Source organism: Vipera ursinii, assembly GCF_947247035.1.
Source record: "Vipera ursinii genome assembly, chromosome: 6".
Taxonomy (NCBI): domain Eukaryota; kingdom Metazoa; phylum Chordata; class Lepidosauria; order Squamata; family Viperidae; genus Vipera; species Vipera ursinii.
The window spans coordinates 88,528,361-88,547,083 of NC_139515.1; the positions used below are offsets into that span (position 1 = coordinate 88,528,361).

The 18,723-nt window shown below is 50.6% G+C and overlaps 1 protein-coding gene and 1 long non-coding RNA gene across 2 annotated transcripts in view; one reads left to right on the forward strand and one right to left on the reverse strand.

The window, feature by feature from the left end:
- LOC310642465 overlaps window positions 1-18,723 on the forward strand; it is a 477,812-nt gene that overhangs the window by 278,180 nt on the left and 180,909 nt on the right. The window lies entirely within an intron of this gene.
- KCP (kielin cysteine rich BMP regulator) overlaps window positions 1-18,723 on the reverse strand; it is a gene marked incomplete at both ends in the record, with an annotated part of 64,615 nt that overhangs the window by 551 nt on the left and 45,341 nt on the right. The window contains 18 exons of the mRNA XM_083366584.1: window positions 322-501; window positions 1,998-2,099; window positions 2,236-2,347; window positions 3,234-3,406; window positions 4,067-4,209; window positions 4,506-4,608; window positions 6,158-6,246; window positions 7,069-7,168; window positions 8,659-8,741; window positions 9,593-9,713; window positions 11,001-11,083; window positions 12,463-12,889; window positions 13,598-13,759; window positions 14,615-14,782; window positions 15,747-15,826; window positions 15,985-16,255; window positions 17,274-17,453; window positions 18,516-18,598. Coding sequence (XP_083222710.1) covers window positions 322-501; window positions 1,998-2,099; window positions 2,236-2,347; window positions 3,234-3,406; window positions 4,067-4,209; window positions 4,506-4,608; window positions 6,158-6,246; window positions 7,069-7,168; window positions 8,659-8,741; window positions 9,593-9,713; window positions 11,001-11,083; window positions 12,463-12,889; window positions 13,598-13,759; window positions 14,615-14,782; window positions 15,747-15,826; window positions 15,985-16,255; window positions 17,274-17,453; window positions 18,516-18,598 — 2,660 coding nt within the window. The remainder of the gene's footprint in view (window positions 1-321; window positions 502-1,997; window positions 2,100-2,235; window positions 2,348-3,233; window positions 3,407-4,066; window positions 4,210-4,505; window positions 4,609-6,157; window positions 6,247-7,068; window positions 7,169-8,658; window positions 8,742-9,592; window positions 9,714-11,000; window positions 11,084-12,462; window positions 12,890-13,597; window positions 13,760-14,614; window positions 14,783-15,746; window positions 15,827-15,984; window positions 16,256-17,273; window positions 17,454-18,515; window positions 18,599-18,723) is intronic.

Below are 18,723 nucleotides of genomic sequence, written 5' to 3' on the forward strand. Positions count from 1 at the left end.
CTTTCCTTCCTTCCTTCCTTCCTTCCCTTCCTTCCTTCCTTCCTTCCTTCCTTCCTTCCTTCCTTCCTTCCTTCCATCCATCCATTCTCCCTCCCTCCTTCCACCTTCCTTCCTTGCCTTCCTTCCTTCCTTCCTTCCTTCCTTCCTTCCTTCCTTCCTTCCTTCCTTCTTCCTTCCTTCCTCCCTCCCTTCTCTTCCTTTCTTTCCTCCCTCTCGCCTATTTTTCTACCTTTCTCCTGCTCTCCCTCTTCTCTCCCTCCCTCGTCCTTCCTCTTCCTCCTCCTTCCTATCTCCTCCCTCTCCCTCCCTCCCTCCTCCCGCTCCATTCTGACTTACCTTCCAGCTGTTCCCAAAAGCTGCCTCCGACACGCTCAGGTGTCCTGACCGCATCTGCAGGTCATCCTGGGGGAAGCTGTTGAAGTTGCCGCAAAGTCCACACAGGCGCCCTTTGTATGTTCCGGGCACGCTGACTTCCAGGTGCGAGCGGCCGTTCCAGAGCACCTGCAGGTGAGCAAAAAGACCAACGACGTGCCGTATCCGGGGCACGAAGGAATGGATTTGCTCCCTCTTGTCTCCCGGAGCGAGAGCAAAGCTACCACCTACAAGAAAAGACTTTCAGGCTAGACATTCCTGAGCTGTTCGTCGGTGGAACAGGCTGCCACATGATGGGGTGAGGTCTCCAAAAGGAAGATGACATTCTGGTGGATCAGACCCAGGAGGGTGGACTAGATGGCCTCTACAGAATCTTCCAAGTCTACATCAGTATGCTTATAGGTAGTCCTTGAGTTACGGTCATAATGGAGCCTGCCTATCGTGCTCTGCAATTTATGACAGTCATAATATGGTCATTTTATGACCTCTTGCGTGGTGGTTAAACAAATCCAGTGGTCGTAAAACAGCCATCGTGGCCCTTAAGTGAACCAGTGGCTCGCTTTGGGCAGTTTGCAGAAAACCGGAATAAAGGCTGGCTTTTGGCAAATCCGTCATCACGTGACAGCGGGATGCGGCAAACGGCCCTGAATGTTGAGTGCCCAAAGTACACTCACGTGACTCTGAAGGGACGACCGTCGTAACTTTGAATCGGAGTCACACGTAGCCCCAAGATAGGTCCCTTGTGACTTCAAATGGCCGCTAAGCGATCACTCACAAATTGAGAAGGACTGTTCCAACCCCCCCTCCCATTCCTACTGCCTTCCTCTCTCCCACAGACAGATCTAGTCTGAAGCCGAGTAAAGCAGTAGAACAGAATACAAAGTTGAAAGGGACCGTGGAGGTCTTCTAGTCCAACCCCCTGCTTAAACAGGAGACCATGTATCATTCCGGACAAATTGCCGTCCAATCTCTTCTTAAACACCTCCTGCGTTGGAGCACCCCACAACTTCTGAAGGCTCCACTAGTTGATTGTTCCCACTGTGGGGAAATTTCTCCTCACTTCTGGCTTGCTTCTCTCCTTGACGAGTTTCCATCCGTTTCTCCTTCTCCTGCTTTTTGGTGCTTTGGAAAACACCTTGACCCCCATTTTTTTCTTTTTGGCAGCCCATTAAATACTGGAAAAATGGTATCCTGTCGCCCCTAGGCCTTCTTTTCGTTAAACTAGACCAGGCGTAGGCAACCTTGGCTCTTTGATGACTCGTGGGCTTCAACTCCCAGAATTCCTGAGCCAGCCACGCTGAGAGGAAAGGGACAGGTTTCCATGCTGAGCAATGCTGGCTCAGGAATTCTGGGAGTTGAAGTCCACGAGTCATTAAAGAGCCAAGGTTGCTTACCCCCTGAACTAGACATACCCAATTTTACCCAAAGTAAAACGTGGTGCCCCCGTAGTGTTGGTGAGCAGAAGATGCCAGCAACCAAGATGGGAACATCTTGGTAGGGTCCTTGTATGCCTTTTGCTGAGTTTCCCAAATGACTCAGCCCCCAGCTTGCTACCCCTGATCGTTGGGTACCCCCACTCCCAAGAGTTGCTTGTGGGGGCAGAGGGCACCTTCCTCCCTTGCTACCTTGACGCCGATGTTGGTGTTCAGTAGCAAGGTGCTGCCCTTTGGGTCCACAGAGAGGTGAGGCTCCTTCAGGAAGGGGAGGGTGACGGTCCGGGAATCCACCTGCAGAGGGAGATAAGCATCACCATCTCTGGGTGAGGAGCTGGATCTCGCCTGCCACCCTCTTGCTGAACAGCCCTGAGCCTCTGAATTATGGGGGGGGGGGGAGAAGGAGTCACCAGCCTTTTGTCCACCTCACCATGACCACTCCATCCTGCAGCAACTGCACCGTGGTGTCCCCGATCAGCACGGTCACCTCCTTAGTCCAGGACACGCCCGGGCGTCCACGATCCTCATTGGTCACATGGATGCTGATGGCAGGGTGGGGGATGATAGGGTGGGGGAATAATCGGAGAGTTATTTTGGGCACCGTGTCCAGGAAAGGCTGCCACTGCTCCTCCTTGCAAGCCAGATGGTAACAAGCATCCAAGCTTGTTTGAAATAGTGGCGAATTTCTGTAGCTTGGCCGTAGGAAGAGGGTGGAGGTTCGTTCTCCCGAGCTTGTGGGTCGGTTTCCGAACGTTTCGTTACCAGGCTAGGTAGCATCTTCAGCGGAGTTGAGGGGATGTCAGTGTCGGTGCTCTTCTGTTGATAAGGGCTTCAGGTGTGGGTGTGTCAAGTGAGGGTCTTCTGATGGGGTCAGGTGTGAGTCATCAGAGAGAGGCTTGTGATGGGTCTCGTGATGGGGAGGTTACATCAGGTCGGGGTCAATGGGAAATGAACTGCTGGTGGGAGTGGGGGATTGCGCGGGATGGTTGAGGATCAATGCTGTCTCTGCTTGGCTGGGGGGTTGATTTGGATTCGGAGGGGTTTGTAGGCTGGTTGTAGGTCGCGAAACATTCGGAAACCAACCCACAAGCTCGGAGAATGAACTTTCACCCTCATCCTGGCTTGTGGCACGGTACTCCACAAGCTGGCTTATTTTTGCAGCATCCAATCTGAGTTAGTCACTGGGACCAAAGTTTTTTTTCTTCCAAATTTTAAAGCCGGTGCTGAAGTCCATCATTCGGGAACTTCAACCCTCTTGTTGTGACTGAGACCAATCAAGAATATAGTTGCAACCCGTGTCGTGCTGGCTTCATGGGCTGGCCTACCTAGAAGGGGTGATGTCTGGCAGAAAGAACAAACTTATTCCTACCCTGGCCCTAATTTCAGAGAAGACTGGAAGAGCTGGGCACGGAGAGGAGGGGGGCTCACCTGAAGTCCCCCCCATGGCAATCCTGGGACAGGACGTACATGCAGCCTCCCTGGAAGTGGATCATTTTGCCGTCGAACGTCCGGTAGTGGGGGTCACCAAAGGCCACACAGGTGGCGGGATGTGGGACGCAGCGGGGGCAGCACACACCAGGGATCAGGGCCGGAGTCTCATCCTGTCAGTAAAGAGCAATGCCCGGAGTATGTGAGTTCCATCTCTTCCACTCTCCCTGCTCCAGAGATAACCCGATCTCCCCAGCAAGGGGGAATGGTATTGGACCAGTACAGGTAATCCTCGGCTTACAACCACAACCGAGCCGAAATTTCTGCTGCTGAGCGAGGCAGTTGTGAAGCGAGTTTTGCCTCACATTTGATGACCTACCTTGCCACCGTTGCTAAGTGAATCACTGCAGTTGTTTTGTTAGGTGAACCTGGTTTTCCCCACTGACTTTGCTTGGGAGAAGCTCGCAAAAGGGGCTCACGTGACCCTCACCCTCCCCGGGACCCTGCAACCGTCATAAACGCGAATCAGTTGCCAAGCGTCCGTAGTTTGATCACCTGACCACGGGGATGCTGCGAGGGTCGTTAAGTGTGAAAAACGGTCCTAAGTCCCTTTTTCCCAGTGCTGTTGTAACACTGAATGGTCAGTAAATGAATGCTTGCAAGTTGAGGTTGTAAGTTGAGAACTACTGGTAAGCGGGCCCTCCTTGGAGATTGTGGCAACCCCTCCTTGAACTGGAGGGAACCCCAGTGGGGGACACGCTTTATTTCACACACACACACACACACACTCACACACACACACACACACCCTGAGTCCTCTCTCTTCAACTCACCGCAGCACAGGCAGACGGGGAGCAGCGTTCACGACGGCAGTGCACCTGATTGGAGACACAGGTGCAGGAGGTACATTCGTCCACCTGCCAGCGCTGGCTGGACTGGAACACCTGGCTCAGGTGGGAGCAGTTCTGGCTGGGATCTGGGGAAAGAGATGGACAAGGGAGGGGGGAGAAGGTGCCCTTCGTTTCTGCCCCAAAGTCACCGCGGTTGGATTCCCACCCCCAGCTCACCCGGGAGGGGTTCCACTTGGTGAAAATGCATTAGCTGAGCTTGAGGGGAAAAAAATCAGCGTTTTTCAAATTGTTTTGGCAAAAGGATGCACAGGGTCTTAGAGATCAGAACACAACTATCAGGGAACGCTAAAATGTGTTTGCCAACAGGGACGCGCAAAACAGCCAAACCCTTTTCTAGCTAAGTGTCTTTTTATTTTCTTACCTTGGCACTCGGCGCAGCACTGGCCCGGCACCTGCGTCTCCACCAGGCCGTCCTGGCATACCAAGGGCAGGCACTCCTGGATGTGGCACTCGATGTGTCCCAGCTGCGCACCAAATAAGGGAGCCGAGGTTAGATCGCAAAGTTGCGTGTCTCGGAGACACCGGCCTCAAAACTGTGTTGCCGTCCAAAGTGGCATTTTTTTTCCCAGGATGTAGTTTCCCCCTGCTTAAACCTCTCTGGGTGGCGTTAGTGATGGCAAAGCAGCTCCATAAAAAAAATGCCAGCTATGAAAGAAACACGAAATCCACAACTATGGCCCAAGCCTATATGTTCTTGCAGGTAAGGTGGCTGGCCCTGGGTTCAAATCTTCACCATTCTTTTGCCATTCCCCAAGGGATTAATTTTCACCTTCAGTCTTATTCTTGGTAAAAACGAGGATGGGAAAACAGGTCAGTCCTTGACTTACAAAAGTTCATTTAGTGACTGTTTGAAGTTACAACGGGCCTGACCTATGACAGTTTTTCAGACTTACGACCACTGCAGCATTCCCATGGTCAAAATTCGGATGCTTGGCAACTGATTTATATTTACAACGGTTGGGGCATCCTGGGGTCACATAATCCCCTTTTGTGATCTTCTGACAAGCAAAGTCAATGGGGAAGCCGGATTCATTTAACAACCAAATTATTAACTTAAAAACAGCAGCGATTCGCTTAACAACTGCGACAAGAAAGGTCACAAAATGGGGTAAAATTCAGGTAACAACTGTCTCGCTTAGCAACAGAAATTTTGGGCTAAATTGTGGTCGTATTTCGAGGATGACCTTTATCAACATGGACTAGAAACTTGTGGAAATGAGAAATACTGCCAATATCCTTGGTAATTACAGGGAGTCCTCGACATATGACTGCTTACTTAGTGACCATTTAAAGTTATAGCACAGCTACCTAGAACTACTTATGACCCAGATTCAAAAAGTTCTGATGGCAACAGGTCTGCATTTATGATCATTTGCAGTGTGCCATGTCAAGGTAATGATTTAAAAGCTGACCAGCTGATATAATATAAGATGTACGATGTAATGTTGGGAATGACTCAGCAGGGTCTGTGTCTCTTTAAGAGCCTTGTATAAAAGGTAAGACTCCGCAGATGTGTGCTCTCTCTTCCATTTTCTGCTGTAACTGCTGTGTGTTGGATCCTGCTGTATTAGCAGGTGTATGTATATTGTTTCTGGTGTACGATATTTTAGATAGTGTAAGATAAACCGCCATTTAATATAGACCACTGTTTACCGTGTTTACTCCTGGGTTATCTCATCGCAATAAGACTGCGCATGCTCTGACATGCCATGATCATGTGATTCCAATCTACAGCATTTTTCACTGAAAACCCAGTTTACACTTCAAAAAACATGCTTTGTAGACAATGGATCCATTTAACGACTGTGCTGTTCACTTAACGACTTTGGGATTTGCTTTGCAACCATTACCCGTTCACTTAACGATCCGCTGCAAAAATGATGTAAAATCCGGCCTGATCATCCACTTCGAGGAGCAGCAGGACTCAGGATGGGAATTCTGGACTCAATCAATGTCGTAAGCCAAGGGACCGTGCAGGGTTTGGGTTGAAAGGGGCGGGGGCAAGGTTCTTACGTGGCACGAACAGGACACGCAGCTGTCCACGCTGTCTTTCCAAGTCTCCCCGTCAGGCACGTGCCGGCCGTCAGGCTCAGTCACGCATTCTGCAAAACGAATCATAGAAGAACAGAGTTGGAAGGGACCTTGGAGGTCTTCTAGTCTGACCCCCTTTTCAAGCAGGAGCCCTATCATTCTGGACAAATGGCTGCCCTCCCTCCCCCTTCCTTCCTTCCTTCCTTCCTTCCTTCCTTCCTTCTTTCTTTCTTTCTTTCTTTCTTTCTTCTTTTTCTTTCTTTCTCTTTCTCCTTTCATTTTTTCTTTCATTCATTCTCCGCCTCCCTCCCTCTTTTTTTCCTTTCACTCTCTTTTCTCTTTCTTTCCCTCCCTTCCTCTTCTTTCTTTCCCTTTTTTCTTTTCTTTCTCTTTCCCTCCCTTTCTTTCATTCACTTTTCTTTCTTTCCTTCCTTCCTTCCTTCCCTCCTTCTTTTTCTCACTCTTTTCTCTCTCCTCTCTTTTCTTTTTTTCTTATCTCTTCTCTCTCTTTCTCTTTCCCTCCCTCTTTCTCTTTTTTCTCCGTCTCCTTCCTTCCTTCCTTCCTTCCTTCCTTCCTTCCTTCCTTCCTTCCTTCCTTCCTTCCTTCCTTCTTTCTTTTCATTCTTTCCTTTCCCCACCTTTATTACACTTAGAACTAACTCACAGCAGGGGACACTACCAACCTCGCTTCCTCTTCCTATTTTCCTTACAACAACAGCCCTGCGGGGTCGGTTGCACTGAAAGAGAGGGATTGGGCCAAAGTCACCCAGCTGGCTTTTCTGCCTAAGGCGGGACTAGAACTCACGACCCCCCGCTTTCTAGCCTGGCACCTTAACCACTAGGCGATACCTCCAGAGGGCAGGGAGGGGGCATAAAGGGCAAAGACGGGTCACCATCACAGATGGGGCAGCAGGACCCCGGGGGAGTGAAGCGTTCGGCGGTGGGACAGCTGAGCAACGGGCATCTTCGGCGCACACAGACCCAGGTCAGATCCTGCACGGAAAAAGGGGTGGAAGCGAAAATATTGGCTGGAGTCCTTCCCTGTGAGGCTGAGGCCCAGGGGAGCTCAACCGGGCCTCGTGGACGAAGTATTGAAGTCACATCTCTGCTGTGCTCAGTTTTACACTCCAAAGGAGCCATTTGTAACCCCCAGCTGCAACTGTGCTTTGCTTAACCACATGAAATGCCACTGCAGAGTGCAAGGTGGAAGTGTAAAATTAGGGGCAGCGCAATGGTGAATAGAATGTGAAGGGTGTGTGTATATAATGTACGTTCTTATTTGTGGTTTTTACTTGTGTGTAGTGTGCACTGTGGACAGCACTTTATTTTGTTGTGAGTTACACAATGACAGTAAAGCTATTCTATTCTATTCTATTCTATTCTATTCTATTCTATTCTATTCTATTCTATTCTATTCTATTCTATTCTATTCTATTCTATATTTTCTATCCTATCCTATCCTATCCTATCCTATCCTATCCTATCCTATCCTATCCTATCCTATCCTATCCTATCCTATCCTATTCTATTCTATTCTATTTTCCAATATTCTATTCTATTCTATTCTATTCTATTCTATTCTATTCTATTCTATTCTATTCTATTCTATTCTATTCTATTCTATTCTATTCTATTCTATTCTATTCTATTCTCCAATATTCTATTCTATTCTATTCTATTCTATTCTATTCTATTCTATTCTATTCTATTCTATTCTATTCTATTCTATTCTATTCTATTCTATTCTATTCTATTCTATTTTCTATTCTATTCTATATTTTCTATTCTATTCTATTCTATTCTATTCTATTCTATTCTATTCTATTCTATTCTATTCTATTCTATATTTTCTATTCTATTCTATTCTATTCTATTCTATTCTATTCTATTCTATTCTATTCTATCCTATCCTATCCTATCCTATCCTATCCTATCCTATCCTATCCTATCCTATATATTCTATTCTATTCTATTCTATTCTATTCTATTCTATTCTATTCTATTCTATTCTATTCTATTCTATTCTATTCTATTCTATTCTATTCTATTCTATTCTATTCTATTCTATTCTATTCCATTCCATTCCATTCCTTCTTTTTCTGTTCTGTTCTGATGAAATAAACCTCGGAATCCTAAAGTAGGAATTATTGCTTTGTGTTGCTCTCTCTTGTTTTCTTTTGTTGGGTTTTTCCGTGACACAAGGCAGCATCAAAGGCAAGAGTGGGGACTTCTGAACACCCCTGGACCTTCTTTGGGTGCCCAGAGGAAGATGACCACCACCTGTGGTCACGAAGACTGGAAGAGGAGCAAGGCTGGGGGGGGGGGGCGGTGCCCAGGATGGGGGAGTCTGCATTTTCTTAGCTGGAAGGAGCAGGGTGGGGAATGGCTCCTCGGCTCTGGGGCTCTGCTTCTCTCCCCCCCTTCCCGCCCCCTGAAGAAACCCCCATCCTTTGCTCCGGGGTCAGTCCGGGCTGGAGCCTCACCTGGCACGTACAGGTGAAGCAGGGGTCCTCTGCGGCTTGGACCTGGTTGCCCAGCAGGTCGGAGGTGCAGTTGCTGAGGGCTTCTTTGGAAGGAGAGGCAGCAGGAAAGGGAAAAAGAGGAAAGGGGAAGGGGAAGGGAGGAAAAAGGGAAGGAGGGAGAGGAAGAAAGAAAAAGAGCAAAAGAAGGAGATGAAGGAAGGAAGGAAGAAAAAGAGAAAGAGGAAAGAAAGAAAGAAAAAGAAAAGAAGGGAGGGAAGAAGGAAGGAAGGAAAAATAAAAATAAAGAGAGGAGAAGGGAGGGGAGGGGAGAAGGGAAGGGAAGAAGGGAAAAAGGAGAAGGGAGAGGAAAGGAAAGGAAGGGGAGGGAAAAGGAGGGAGGGAGGAAGGAGGGGTGGGGAAAGAGAAGGGAAGGAAGGATAGAAAAAAGGAGGAAAGGAGAAGGGGAGGGGAAGGAAGGAAGGAAAGAGAAAGGGGAGAAGGAGAAGGGAGAAAAGAAGGAACGGGAAGAGGATAGGAGGGAAGGGAGGGAGGAAGAGAAGCTTTTGGGAAGCCTTTCTTTTTCAAAACGACCCCCCCCACCCCCCCACCCCCCCACCGTGACCCTTTCAGTCCAGGGGCTGCCCTGGTCACCCTGCAACTGCCTCGGGGGTGGGGGGCGGGGGGGGAGGCCTAAAAGGGACCTACGCGGCCCTGCCAGCTTCGCCTCCCGCAGACAACCCCCCCCTCTGCCCCGCTGCCTTTCGGAGGATGTGCCGGACTACACTCCCCATCATGCACAACCAGGCCAGGCCAGGCTGCTGAGAACTGGAGTCCAAGACCCCTAGGCGGGGGCTGCTTTCCAGATTTTGGCGCGTTTCGCCCACCCCCTTTGATGGAGGGGCGGTCTCCCTTGAGCCCCCAGCCCCGCCCCTGGGGTGGGGTGGGGGAGACTCACCTGCACAGGTGGGGCAGCAGGCGCCAGGTGCCGGCGCCTGAATCTGGCCCTGGGCGCAATCCAGAAGGCTGGCACATTGTCTGCGGTGGCACTGCAGGCGCGGATGGCCGTCCGACATAAGCTGGGAAGGGGAGCAGAGGCCGCGTGGGAGTTGGTGGGGGCGTGAGGGCGTGGGCGTGAGGGCGTGGGTGAGCTTGTGTGGGCATAGGCGTGACATGTGTGAGTGTGGGTGGGTGTGGGTGTAGGTGTACGTGTGAATGTGTAGGTGTAGGCGTGCTGTGTGTGTGTGTGTGTGTGTGCATTTGTGCGCATGTGGGCCTGGGTGTGGGTGTGTGGTCACGACTGTGTGTGTGTGTGTGTGCATGTATGGCCGTGGGCATGCATGGGTCGGTGTGTGTGTGTGTGTGTGTGTGAGTAGGCAACCTTGGCTCTTTTATGACTCGTGGACTTCAACTCCCAGAATTCCTGAGCCAGCCATGCTGAGGGGAAGGGAGAGGTTTCCAAGCTGAGCCATGCTGCCTCAGGAATTCTGGGAGTTGAAGTCCACGAGTCATGAGGGGGCCATAGTTCCCCCATGCTGGCTCAGGAATTCTGGGAGTTGAAGTCCATGAGTCATGAGGGGGCCATAGTTCCCCCATGCTGGCTCAGGAATTCTGGGAGTTGAAGTCCATGAGTCATAAAAGAGCCAAGGTTGCCTTAGGACATCAACTAAGCCCCAAATTTCTGTTGCTAAGTGAGTTTTGCCCCATTTTACGACCTTTCGGGCTGCAGTCGTTAAGCAAACTGCTGCAGTTGCTAAGTTAGTCACGGGGTCGTTAAGGGAATCTGGCTTCCCCCCGTGTCAGAAGGTCGCAAAAGGGGATCCTGTGATCCCTCCAGGACACTGAAAACCGTCATAAATGGGAGTCAGTTGCCAAGCATCTGAATTGTGATCACATGAGCACAGGGGAATGCTGCAACGGTCGTAAGTGTGAAAAACAATCCTAAGTCATTTTTTTCAATGCTACGGTAACTCAGCATGGCTGCCAAACTGCAAAATTCACTTAACAAATATCTCACTTAGGAACAGAGATTGTGGTCGTTAAGTTGAGGACGACCTGCCCTGGTCTGATCCAGCCAGGCTGTTTTTATTCCGTTGCCAGGGGGATGTGCGGCAGCCGGCCCCCCAGCATTGGTGGACTGGCAAGGGATGCCCCCTGCCCCCCCTGGAAAAAAGCTGAGCATGGCCTGTTTGTCCAACTCCTGGGGACTTAGAGGCCATCTAGTCTTCCTTTGCTTGTTGGATATGGCCTTTTGGTAAGGGGTGTGTGTGTGCGCACCAGTACAGGATGGACAGCTATGGAGGATGGGAATCTGCCAGCATGAGAGTAACCCCTCCCTCAATTCCTGAAGGAGGGGGGGGTCCTACCTGACAGGTGCAGACTTCACAGGGGTCTCCCCCAGGCTGGAAGCTCTCCCCTGGCCCGTATTTACGGCCCCCGTAGCTGCAATCTGGGAAAAGGAAGAAGAAGAATTATAAGAAGGAAGAAGGAACAACAGAGGAAGAGACTCAACCCAGATAACAGTTAGATAAGAGAAACTTTGTCATGATTTAGAAGCTAACCAGCTTGTATAATGTGAGATGTAGGATGTACTGATGACTCAGCAGGGTCTGTGTCCCTTTAAGAGCCTTGTGTAAAAGGAAGGCCCTGCTGCTGTGTTTCCTCTCTCTTCTGTTTCCTGCTGTAACTGTGGTTTGTTGGATCCTGCTGTCTATTGTTCCTGGTGTATGATATTGTAGATCAGGGGTCTTCAAACTTGGCCCTTTTATGACTTGCGGACTTCAACACCCTCAGCGTGCCTGGCTGAGGAATTCTGGGAGTTGAAGTCCAAAAGTCATAAAAGGGCCAGGTTTGAAGACCCCTGTTGTAGATAGTGTTAATATAAACCACCATTTAATATAGACCACTGTTTACTGTGTTTACTCCTGGGTTATCTCAGCACAATAAGACTGTGCATGCTCTGACAAACTTGAGTCCGGGGTAGAATTGTAATCAGAGAAAACATCTTAAGCGAATCACTGCAGTTATTAAGTGAATATGCCATCATTAAGCAAATCTTGATTTCATTTATCACCAGTTGGGTGGGAAGGTCACAAAAGGGGATCCCGGGATCCCGGGACACTGAATAACACAATAATGTTATTCACAATAATCAGGGTGGGAAGGGACCTTGGAGGTCGTCTAGTCCAACCCCTTGCTCAGGCAGGAAACCCCACAGCACTCCAAACCAATGGCTGTCCAGTCTCTACTTAAAAATCTCCAGGGTTGGAGCACCCAGAACTTCTGGTGGCAGACTGTTCCACTGACTAATTGTTCTTTGTCAGGAAATAAATGCACGCCAGTTGCCAAGTGCCTGAATTTTGGCTCTGGAGATGCTGCAACAGTCGTGACTTTGAAAAATGGTCGTAAGTCACTTTTTTCAGTTACACTTTTGTAACTTTGAACGGTCGCTAAACGAAGGATTGTAAGTCAATGACTAGCTGTAATAGAAGTCATGGCTTTGGGTTCCTAGCTTGGTCTACCTTGAAGGGCTGACAGAAACAGGGTTCGGGGTTCCAGTTTCGGTGCCCGGTGGCCCAGGGCCAAAAGATAACAGAATAACAGAGTATCAAGAGTGGGAAGGGAGCTTGGAGGTCTTCTAGTCCAACCCCCTGCTCAAGCTGGAGCAGAGGGTTGGACTAGAAGACCTCCAAGGTCCCTTCCCACTCTGATAGTCTGTTATAGCACTTCAGAGAGATCAGGGAGTCCACCACTAAAGCTTTGGGAGAAAGACCCCACCCTAGCCCACGCACCCCTCCCCCCAGAGATCCCACTGGGCCCACTCCTCACCTGCACACACCGGGCAGCACTCCCCGGGCATTTCCACCTGGGCGGGGCAGGTGTTCACGCAGATGATCCGGGTGCAAGTGACGACACCGTCCGCACAGAGGCAGGCCTGGCAGGGGTCCGAGGGAGAAAACCAGCTGCTTCCATCGGGGCGGTCCTGGCCCTCCTGCATGCAACCTGCAGAAGGTGGGGGGGGCAGAGATGGGTCAGGCCTGCTGGGGCGGAACAGCCCCTTCTGTTCTGGGCAAGACTGGGGCCATCTCTTTCTCTCTCTCTTTCTTTCTTTCTTTCTTTCTTTCTTTCTTTCTTTCTTTCTTTCTTTCTTTCTTTCTTTCCTTCCTTCCTTCCTTCCTCTTTCTTTTTCCTTCCTTCCTTCCTTCCTTCCTTCTTTCCTTCCTTCCTTCCTTCCTTCCTTTCTTTCTTTCCTTCCTTCCTTCTTTTTCTTTTTTTCCTTTTCAATTTCTTTCTTTTTTCTACTTCTTTATCTCCTTTCTTTCTTTCCTTTCTTTCTTTCTCTTTTTCCCTTTTTCAATTTCTCTCAATTTCTCTTTCTTTTTTCTACTTCATCTCTTCATTTTCCTCTTTTCTTTCTTTTTCCCTTTTTCAATTTCTCACAATTTCTCTTTTCTTTCTTTCTTTCTTTCTTTCTTTCTTTCTTTCTTTCTTTCTTTTCTTTCCTTTCAATTTCTCTCAATTTCTTTCTTTTTTCTACTTCTTTATGTCCTTTCTTTCTCTTTCTTTTCCTTTCTTTTCTATCTTTCTCTTTTCCCCTTTTTCAATTTCAATTTTCTTTCTTTCTTCCTTTCTTTTCCTTTCTTTTTTATCTTTCTCTTTCCCTTTTTCAATTTCTCTCAATCTTTCTTTCTTTCTTTCTTTCTTTCTTTCTTTCTTTCTTTCTTTCTTTCTTTCTTTCTTTCTTTCTTTCTTTCTCTTTCTTTCTTTCTTTCTTTCTTTCTTTCTTTCTTTCTTTCTTTCTCTTTCTTTCTTTCTTTTTCTCTTTCTCTTTCTCTCTTTCCTGCCCATCTTACCTCATGTTAACCAGCTTTCTGCTCAGTACAGCAGTGGTCAGGCTGGTGGTCTTTTTGTCTCAAACAATAATGAGGACTAGAAACAAAATCTTGGGGAAATGCTAAATGGCCAGGCATGAGAAAAGAAGCAGGCGATGGCCCCTTCTAAGGCCATGTTCCAGGGACGACAGGGTGTCACCTTTGCAATGTGGGCAGCAAATTCCAGGCTCCGTCACTGGGTGGGCACACGTGGCAGGAGGGCAGGCGATGACCTCACAGTGGACATTGCCGTCCTTCAAGAGGGAGAGATGGTCAGTACCCCCCTCTGCCCCACTGATCTTGGGGTCTGTTCCATCCCCTCTTTCAGATGACCTTGTTTGTCAGAAGGTCACAGAAGCCGATCATGTGATCCCCGGACACTGTGGCCGTCATAAATATGAGTCAGTTCCCTGTCGCAAGTGTGAAAAACGGACATAAGTCTCTTTTCCCCCCTGCCGTTGCAACTGTGATCGGTCACTAAATGAACTGCTGTAAGTTGAGGACTACCTGCAGTCTCCATTCCTTTGGAGAGGCTGAACGGTCAATAAATGAACTGTCTTGAGGAGAGGATTACCTGTACTCAGATCTCGCTTGACTTTTGCTGCAACCGTTTAACTTGAGTGAAAAAGCCGGGCGGGCCCTTCAACCCGAGGTGGAGCAGTGGGCTGATGCCTCCTTAAGTAACACCAGCTGCCTGCAATTAGTGCAGGTTCGCATCCCACCAGGCTCCAGGTTGACTCAGCCTTCCGTCCTTCCCAGGTAGGTAAAATGAGGACCCAGATTGTTGGGGGCAATTAAGCTGACTTTGTAATAATGCCGCTTGGGGTGTGTGTGTGAAAGCCCTAACAAGCAGGCATATACATAGAATGAAGGCTATTGCTAAGCTTGTAAGCCGCCCTGAGTCTTCGGAGAAGGGCGGGATATAAATGGGATTTTTTTAAAAAAAGAGATTTTAAAAAAATCTCTCTTCCCTAGAGACCCGAGTTGAGGCAGGTCTGACAGTCCTCCGAATGGCTATCCAGCCCGAAGGCTGAGATTTCTGCCTGCGATGCGGATGTTCACCCCGGGCAGCCCGTCCTTCCCCTGCAGGGACGCAGGTGGGCACTCACCTGGCAGAGGCATTGCAGGCATGACTCCGGCTGGAAAGCCTGCCCGTGGGCATAGCGCTCCCCTTCGAAGAGGCAGTCATGGCACAGGGGGCAGCAGGGGCCCGGAGCCGGGTGCGAGCAGAGCGTAGCTTCACAGGGCACCGGGTGGCAAGAGGCTTCGCCCCCAGGCTGGGGGAGAGAGAGAGAGAGAGAGAGAGAGAGAGAGAGAGAGAGAGAGAAAAGGATAAGGGGCCTCTTGCCATCACAAGGGTGCGTAGGAAGAATCCCAAGAAGAGGGATCTGCCCCGGGTGGTCAAAAAAGTCAAAATGGCAGCCAGGATGGTTCCAAATCACTCTCTTAATGTTTTTGACACCACCTAAAGGACAGCCCTGGTCCCAAGACTTGACCAAGCTAAGATTGCACCCCTCCCAGTCCAGCACACAGCCCCCCACCCACATTGCACAGGGGGAGCACACAAAGATGGATAAGAGGGCGCTACACCCCCACCCACCCAGGGTCTTCATTCAAGTCTGCTTTCCAGGGTTGACCCCAACTGCTCTTTTAACCGAGGGCCGAGGGGTTGGCAGCAGGTCATCCCCTCCCCTCTAGACTATCGGCTGCCCACCCGCTTTTTAGCTTCAGTCACAATGCAGGGGGGGGTGTCAGTCAAAAACTATTGACCCCTTACAGATCGAGCTGTTTTTCTCAAGCAGGGACACTTTAAGATGGGTGGACTTCAATTCCCAGAATTCCCTAGCCGGCATGCTTTAAGATAGGTGGGACTTCAATTCCCAGAATTCCATGGCTGGCTGGGGAATTCTGGGAGTCGAAGTCCACCCTCTTAAACTGCCCCTGCTTGAAAGATATTGCTTTAAAACAGGGCTCTCCAAACTTGGCAACTTTCAAGACTTGTGGACTTCGATTCCCAGAATTCAGGCATCCATACTGGCTGGGGAATTCTGGGAGTTGAAGTCCACCCCTCTTAAAGTGGCCCTGTTTGAGAAATGCTGGAATAGAACTGCGATGGTGACAATGATCTTGACTTTTTCGGGTCCTCCGCACAGTGGCACGGACGTGGTCACCCTCTTGACTTTTTTGACCTCCCTTGGGTGAGGTGGGGTCCACAGGACGACGACGTGAGGGTCTTACCCCACAGGAGCACTCCTGGCAAGGGTCCAAAGCCGAGAGCCACTGGGTGCCTTCAAGATACTCCTGGCCTCCGTGCTGGCACACTAGGGGCAAGAGCAAAGTTGGGGTGAAGCTCCCAGATTATGGGGTACCCAATCACTTTGCCACCCAGCCTGGGTTATAGCCAATCCTAACCGGCGCGTCAGCACTAAAATCTGTTTGATGTGCAGTTAGCATCCCTGCCACCCCCAGTTGTCCTTACTTGGGCAGCGCGGACAGCAGTCACCAGGTTTCTGGCTGGGCTGGGCACACAGGGCTGGTGGGCACGCCACAGGGGTGCAGATCATGTTGCCCCCGAGGCAGCTGCAGCGCTGGCATGGATTGGAGGGTGGCGTGAAGACCGCCCGGTTGGCGTATTCCTGACCCTCGTAAAGGCAGCCATCACACAAGGGGCAGCAGGCAGTCCGGGCAGTGGGCACGGGGTGGGCACACTGATGTGGGCAAGGCTTGGGCTGGCATGTCACCGTTCCTGCCTGGGGAGGGAGAGGGCGAAGAGCTGGTGAGGGGGGGAGGGCCAAGGCGGGTGTGCTGCCTCCGCCAAGTGAGGGATGCCTCTTGGGGCGGTAAGATCCGACCTCAGCCTGGAGCGCTACCCCCCTTGGCACCCGGAGTCGGAAAAAGAAGCAGATCAGTGTCCCACCAGGGTCAATGACTGCGGGGTGGGGGGTGGGGGTGGGGCACAGGAACCCCGGAACACCTTGGGCTACTCTCTGAGCCGGGTGGTTTTCCTGCAGACGTTTCATTACCTGATTAGGGAGCCTCATCAGTGCTAGAAAGGGCGGAGGTTGTGGGGAGGAGGAGGAGGAGGAGGAGGAGGAGGAGGAGGAGGAGGAGGAGGAGGAGGAGGAGGAGGAGGAGGAAGAAGAAAAGGACTGTGGGGGTCCCTGGTGCTCTCTGAGCTGGGTGGTTTTCCTGCAGACGTTTCATGACCCAACTAGGGAACAACATTAGTGTTAGAAGGAAGTGGAAAGGAGAGGAAGGAAGGAAGGAAGGAAGGAAGGAAGGAAGGAAGGAAGGAAGGAAGGAAGGAAGGAAGGAAGGAAGGAAGGAAGGAAGGAAGGAGAAGAACTGTGGGGTCCCTGGTGCTCTCTGAGCCGGGTGGTTTTCCTGCAGACGTTTCATGACCCAACTAGGGAACAACATTAGTGTTAGAAGGAAGTGGAAAGGAGAGGAAGGAAGGAAGGAAGGAAGGAAGGAAGGAAGGAAGGAAGGAAGGAAGGAAGGAAGGAAGGAGAAGAACTGTGGGGTCCCTGGTGCTCTCTGAGCTGGGTGGTTTCCTTGCAGACGTTTCATGATCCAACTAGGGAACATCATCAGTGCTGGAAGCGGGGGGGTGGGGTGGGGTTGCCCTCGTTTCATATTCTACTGGCTTGCCCTGCCAGTGGGTGATGCCGCCCTTTCAGGCTGGGCTCCTGCAGCTTGTGTCCCCTGCCAGGCGGGCCAGAGCGGGGTGTGCCAGGAATACCCTGGGCCGGTCTGCCGCTCACTCACCCGGCACGTGCACTTGTGGCAGGCGTCCTGGGGCGAAGTGAAGACCTCCCCACTCTTGTAGAGCTGCCCCTGGTAGCGGCAGGCGCCCGGGCATTGGGGGCAGCACTGCCCAGGGGGTGTGACGGGCTCCTGGCATGGCGCGGGCGGGCAAGGAGCGGGTGAGCACTTCACCGTGCCACGCTGCGGGCAGAAAAGGACACGAGTCGGATTAACATCGACTGCCAAACGTCTCCCCGAAGAGGGGTCCGCACCCCCAAAGGCACCCCCTGCCCCCTTGGTCCCCAGCACAGCTTGCACAAAACCCCAAAGCTCGGAGTAAACCCAGTTTTGTAGTTGGCACAACGTTAAACCCACAAGCCGTGCACCAATGACAGAAGCGCCAAATACAGGCGACCAAAAGAAGGACATTTTTAGAAAACTGGGCAGGGGAACGACCTTCCCGACAAAGGTCTCCTGTGACCCAGATCTAAAGTTGCACCGGTTGCGCCTGCAGCTCCCCTGCGGTTGTGTGAATGTACTTTGGGGGGACTCGACAACCCCGCTGAATTTACAGCCCTTTGCAGCAACCTGTGATCCCCTGACCACGTTTTATGACGATCCTTGACTTACAACTTAGTTTGAAGTTACGACAGCACCGAAAAAGGCGACCTGTGACCGTTTTTCACACTTAACGACCGCGGCAGCCTCCCCAAGGTCAAGTGATCAAAAATTCAGACGCTCGGCCACTGACTCGTATTTAGGACGGTCGCAGCGTTCCGGGGGTGGTGGTGGTCACGTGACCCCCCTTTGGGGCCTTCTGACCAGCAAAAACCATGGGAGAAGCCGGCTTCACTTAACGACCGTGTCACTCACTTAACAACTGCAGCAATTCACTTAACAACCGTGGCGAGAAAAGTGATAAAATGGGGCAAAACTCAATAGATATTTTGCTGAACCTGAATTGTGGTTGTGACTGTCTGCACTTATAATTTTATGGCGAAATGGTGCCCTAGAGACAGTGGTTTTGCTTAACGACCACAGGATTCGCTTAATGACTGCAACATTGGTGTTGCATTTGCCTAAGCACCGCTGCAGGGAAAAAAAAATGGTAAAATTGAGTCGTAAAATTGCAGTCGTAAGTTACCAAGGTCACAAAATGGATCAACCCGGGCTTCGTTACGGTCGTAACTTGAGGACTAACTGTGGTTTGCACTCCCCCCTTCTGCGGTCACAATAACTCAGCTCCCTGCCCCCACGACTGACCAGGCATTGGCACGCCTCGCAGGGCTGGTGTTGGGAAGAAACGCTCTCTCCATCTCCGTAGTCCTGACCCTGGAATCTGCAGCCTGGAAAGGGGAAAGGTGGCCACTCAGAGTCGGAGCACAGAAATCCTGTCTGGCCCTTTAAGAAGCTGGGAGGCTGGAGAATTCTGGGAGTTGAAGTCCAGCCGCTCTGAAAGGTTGATCAGGAT